This window comes from Phaseolus vulgaris, chromosome 10, assembly GCF_000499845.2.
Source record: "Phaseolus vulgaris cultivar G19833 chromosome 10, P. vulgaris v2.0, whole genome shotgun sequence".
In the NCBI taxonomy this organism is placed as follows: Eukaryota; Viridiplantae; Streptophyta; class Magnoliopsida; order Fabales; family Fabaceae; genus Phaseolus; species Phaseolus vulgaris.
The window spans coordinates 16,799,875-16,804,308 of record NC_023750.2 but is presented as its reverse complement, the minus strand read 5'-3'; the positions used below and the strand labels follow the sequence as shown (position 1 = coordinate 16,804,308).

At 52.4% G+C, this 4,434-nt stretch overlaps 1 protein-coding gene across 1 annotated transcript; it reads left to right on the top strand.

The window, feature by feature from the left end:
• Positions 1–287: 287 nt before the first annotated feature.
• Positions 288–833, top strand: LOC137815743 (uncharacterized). Its single transcript, XM_068618859.1, has one exon. The coding sequence runs from the start codon at positions 288–290 to the stop codon at positions 831–833; it is 546 nt and encodes a 181-aa protein (XP_068474960.1).
• The last annotated feature ends 3,601 nt before the right edge of the window (positions 834–4,434 follow it).

The following is a 4,434-nucleotide window of genomic DNA, read 5'->3' as shown; positions in this document are numbered from 1 at the left end:
CCTTTAATCTATTTCAGGTCGCCTTTCACTGACGAGTTCTGCACGGGTGGTCCCATCAGGTCCCACACATACTCCCCTTTTGTTTTTTAGGCTATTCTCATAGCATTTCCTCCCTGCCTTTTAGTCAGACTTGATGATGATTACCCCTCCCTCAAAGGAGGGAAGCTTCATCTTCATGTGCCTTGTTGAGGCCACCGCACCTAACCTGTTCAAGGATGGTCTGCCCAAAAGAATATTATAAGCCAAAACAATGTTCACAACCAAATACCCGATACTAATTGTTCGAGATGAGGTGCCATCTGAGAAAGTCGTCCTCAACTCCACATGTCCCCTTACCTCCACCTGATCTCCAGCAAAACCAAACAAGCAGTCATCGTGCGCTTCAAGCTCTCCGGCAAGAAGTGGCTGCCCTGAAGGAAGAGAAGGAAAGTTGGGCGTGTCAGGAGGAGGTATACAAGACCTTCTTGCGAGATGCCCGAGAATCCAATGCTGAAGCCTGCAACCAGCTTACCAAGCTTCTTGAGCAGGTAGCGTCCCGTCAGCCCAAGATCGTTGTTCTTGAAGCGGCGATACGAACCTCCGAGGCACAACAAAAACTGCTTACTGATCAATGTGCTGCCCAGGGGCAATCGCTGGAGAATACCGAGTGGGAGCTGGCTAAAAAGATGGACAAACTCAGCCTTCTTCAAACCGAGCATGATCAGTTTCAGACTGAACTGAACAGGCTTCAAGTAGAGAAGGAAGCTCTTGAGAAACAGCTGGCCTCTGGCGTCACCACAATTGAAGAGCTGGAGAGGGCGAAGGAGGAGCTCATTGAAGAGAAGAAAATCTGAGGAGCACCCTGACGGGGATGGCTATGGATTGGTTCATCAGCCTCCCAGACGGCCATATCACCTCCTTCCGACAACTGTCGCGGTTGTTTAGGGAACAATGCCTAGCAAACAAGGCCCCGCTGCCAGTTTCCTACGATCGGTTTGATGTGAAACAGTATCAAGGGGAGACCCTAAAGGAATACATCAACCGCTTCGGGGCCCAGGTAGTAAAGGTTGGTACGTCAGAAGAGCCCATGATTGTGTACGCGTTCGTGAAAGGTGTATGCCCCGACCCTTTTGGCGAATCCATCATTCGCAACCGCCGTAGGACTTTCGCTAAAATACGCCGTCGGGCGGTGGAACATATCGCTTCTGAGGGAGAGGTGTGTGAGAAGCGCACCAGCGTCGTGCCCTCACGCCCGAGAGGACCGACGCGAACTCAGCCCGTCAGGGTCAATGAGACCACGACGGGAAGGAAGAAACCAGAGGGGAGATGCCCTACGAGGCCAGAAAGCCCCAGCCCCGGGGTCCAGCATGAGGCGATTGCCCGGCCAGAGAAAGGGCGAGGCCGGTGAGATACAATTTTGTGGTGGAATTGAAGGACCTGATCGCCGTTCCTAATATAGCTGAGAGGTTGAGGTGATCGGCGAAGTCTGATAAGGTGTTAGGGCCTCGAAAAGACTCTTGGTGTGAGTTCCACGAGGCTTTCGGTCACCACATTGATAACTGCCTGTCGCTGGGTTACCAGCTAGATGAGCTGGTGAGAACCGGGTTTTTGAAGGATTATGTCGCGGAACCCGCCACGACCGCCGCCCTGCCGCCGCCAGCGGAAGAACAAGCACACGAGACGCCGGTTCTCGGCGAAGTCCATACCATAGCTGGAGGTTTTTCCGGAGGAGGGCCCACCGCCTCCCAGCGAAAGAAATACGCGAGGGGGGTCAACTCGATCGAAGAAAGGATTTCGGGTGAGCCGTGGGAATCGGACCTCGTGTTCACGAGAGGGGATCTTCGTGACGTGGTGCCGCATGACAATGACCCATGGTCATTTCGGTTGTCACAGCTGAAAGAAAGATGCATAGAGTTCTTGTCGATCAGGGGAGTTTAGCAGACGTCATGTTCTGGTCGACATTCAACAAGGTACGGTTGTCTCCCGACCTTTTGAGGCCCTACACAGGGTGCCTGTATGGGTTCGCGGATAACCAGGTGGAAGTCCGAGGCTACCTGGAGTTGAGGACTACGTTCACGGATGGAGAAGCCTCGCGTACCAAAAGCATCCGGTACTTGGTCGTGAACGCCAACTCCACCTACAACATTTTGTTGGGCAGACTGACGTTGAACAGGCTGAACGCAGTAGCCTCCACACGCCATATGAAGATGAAGCTGCCAGACCTCAGCGGTAAGGTGATAGTTATCAAGTTGGATCAGGAGGAGGCGCGGGAATGTTATGAAAACAGCCTGAAAACGAAGAAAAGCGTGTTCATGGTGTTTGAGCGTCCGCCCAGTGTTGACGCATCGATGACTGAGGCGACGCCCGCCGGGACAACGCCTGACGAGATGGAGGTGAACAAGAGGTGGAGGTGGGCTCGCAGTGGTTGCTCTCGGTTGATGGCTCTTCCAACCAACAAGGGAGTGGTGCGGGAATAGTCTTGGAGGGACCCATTGGCGTGCTGATTGAGCAAGCTCTGCGTTTCGCCTTTAAGGCAAGTAACAATCAGGCGGAATACGAAGCTCTGATCGCAGGAATGTGTACAACAAAAGGAAGGCCAAGGAGTCATCGCTCTTTGACCCAAGATACGCTGAAGATGCCCCGCATCAGCACATACGCGGACACGCCCAAAGAAGGAAGGCAAATGCAGGTATGTGCCCTAGCCGAGGGAGACACCTGGATGACGCCATACAAACGGTACCTGGCGGATGGGGCTCTCCCAGTGGAGCCTGAAGAGGGTAAGAAGGTCAAGAGAAATGCCGCAAGATACACCCTGGTTGACGGAGTGTTGTTCAGGCACGGTTTCACTCACCCTATCTTAACGTGTGTAAGTGGCGACGAGTGTACCAGAATAATGGCGGAGCTCCACGAGGGCATTTGTGGGAGCCACGTGGGGGTAAGGTCATTAGCCTCCAAGGTGATACGCGCAGGGTTTTTCTGACCAACGGTAAAAGAGGATTGCGCGCGACACGCCCAGCGCTGCAAACAATGTCAAAAGCACGCCGACTGGCACAAGGCGCCGCCAGAAGAGCTGCGATCCATATACAGCCCGTGGCCTTTTCATACCTGGGGGATTGACATCCTAGGTCCGTTCCCACTGGCGATAAGGCAGATGAAGTATTTGATCGTTGCCATCGAGTACTTCACCAAGTGGATAGAGGCAGAGCCCGTGGCACAGATCACTGCGCACAAGGTGCAACACTTTGTGTGGAAGAACATTGTGTGTCGCTTTGGCGTACCCAGGCGGCTGATATCCGATAATGGAACCCAGTTTGCCAGTCAGCAGTTGAGAAATCTGTGCGCTGAGTTAGGCATCAAGCAAGTGTTCGCATCAGTCGAACACCCCAAGACCAACGGGCAAGTAGAGTCAGCAAACAGAGTTTTGCTGAGGGGGCTAAAGAGGAGGTTAGAGAAGGCAAAAGGGGTGTGGGCGGAGGAAGTTCCAAGGATCGTATGGGCATACCACACCACGCCCCAATCTTCTACCATGGAGACGCCTTTCAGTTTGGTGTATGGGTGGGACGCGATGATCCCGGTAGAAATACATGAAAGCTCACCACGTTTTGAAAACTTTGAGGTGGAGGAATCCAACGAAGAAAGGCGGGTAAACCTGGATCTACTAGACGAAGCCATGGAAGAAGCCAGAATAAAAGCCCAAGCGGTAAAGAGAAGAGTAGAGCGGCAATATAGCTCTAAGGTAAAGCCGCGACAGTTTCAGATTGGCGACCTAGTTATGAGAAAAGCCCACCCATACGAGCTGGAGAATAAGCTGTCTCCCAAGTGGACCGGACCTTTCAGAGTTACCGAGGCTAAGGGCAACAGTTCGTACAGCCTAGAGACCTTGGAAGGAGGTCCCATCCCGCGCAGTTGGAATGCAGCCAACTTAAAGTTGTATTTTAGTTGACTTATGTAAGCAGTGATGTAACAGTCTTGTTAAAGGGGACGCTCTTTTTCCCCTCCCGGGGTTTTTTAATGAGGTCACCCAAATAAAAGAAAAACAAGTTTGAGAAAAAACCTTGCCTTGGTTTTCAGTTTTTATCTTTTCCCCGTTTGAAGTGGCGATAGGCGTCGCCAGTAAAGAAGGCGTCGCCAAGAAAGAAGGCGTCGCCAAGAAAGAAGGCGTCGCCAAGAAAGAAGGCGCTGTCAAGAAAGAAGGCGTCGCCAAGAAAGAAGGCGCCGCCAAGAAAGAAGGCACCGCCAAGAAAGAAGGCGTCGCAAAAAAAGAAAGGCGTCGCCAAGAAGAAAGCGTCGCCAAGAAGAAATCGTCGCCAAGGTGGAAGGCGTCACCCAAGCGCAGGCGCCGCTAAGAAATATGACGGAGGAAAAACGCACAATATATGAGGTGTATGCAAAAGTGAAGCGGCGTCACAGAAACCAAGCATGGTATGGTAAAGTTAATTTTACAAGCAGTGTTCG

Excerpts from the sequence above, each read along its gene's own strand:
- LOC137815743 (XM_068618859.1), top strand. The coding sequence starts at position 288 with ATGAGGTGCCATCTGAGAAAGTCGTCCTCAACTCCACATGTCCCCTTA.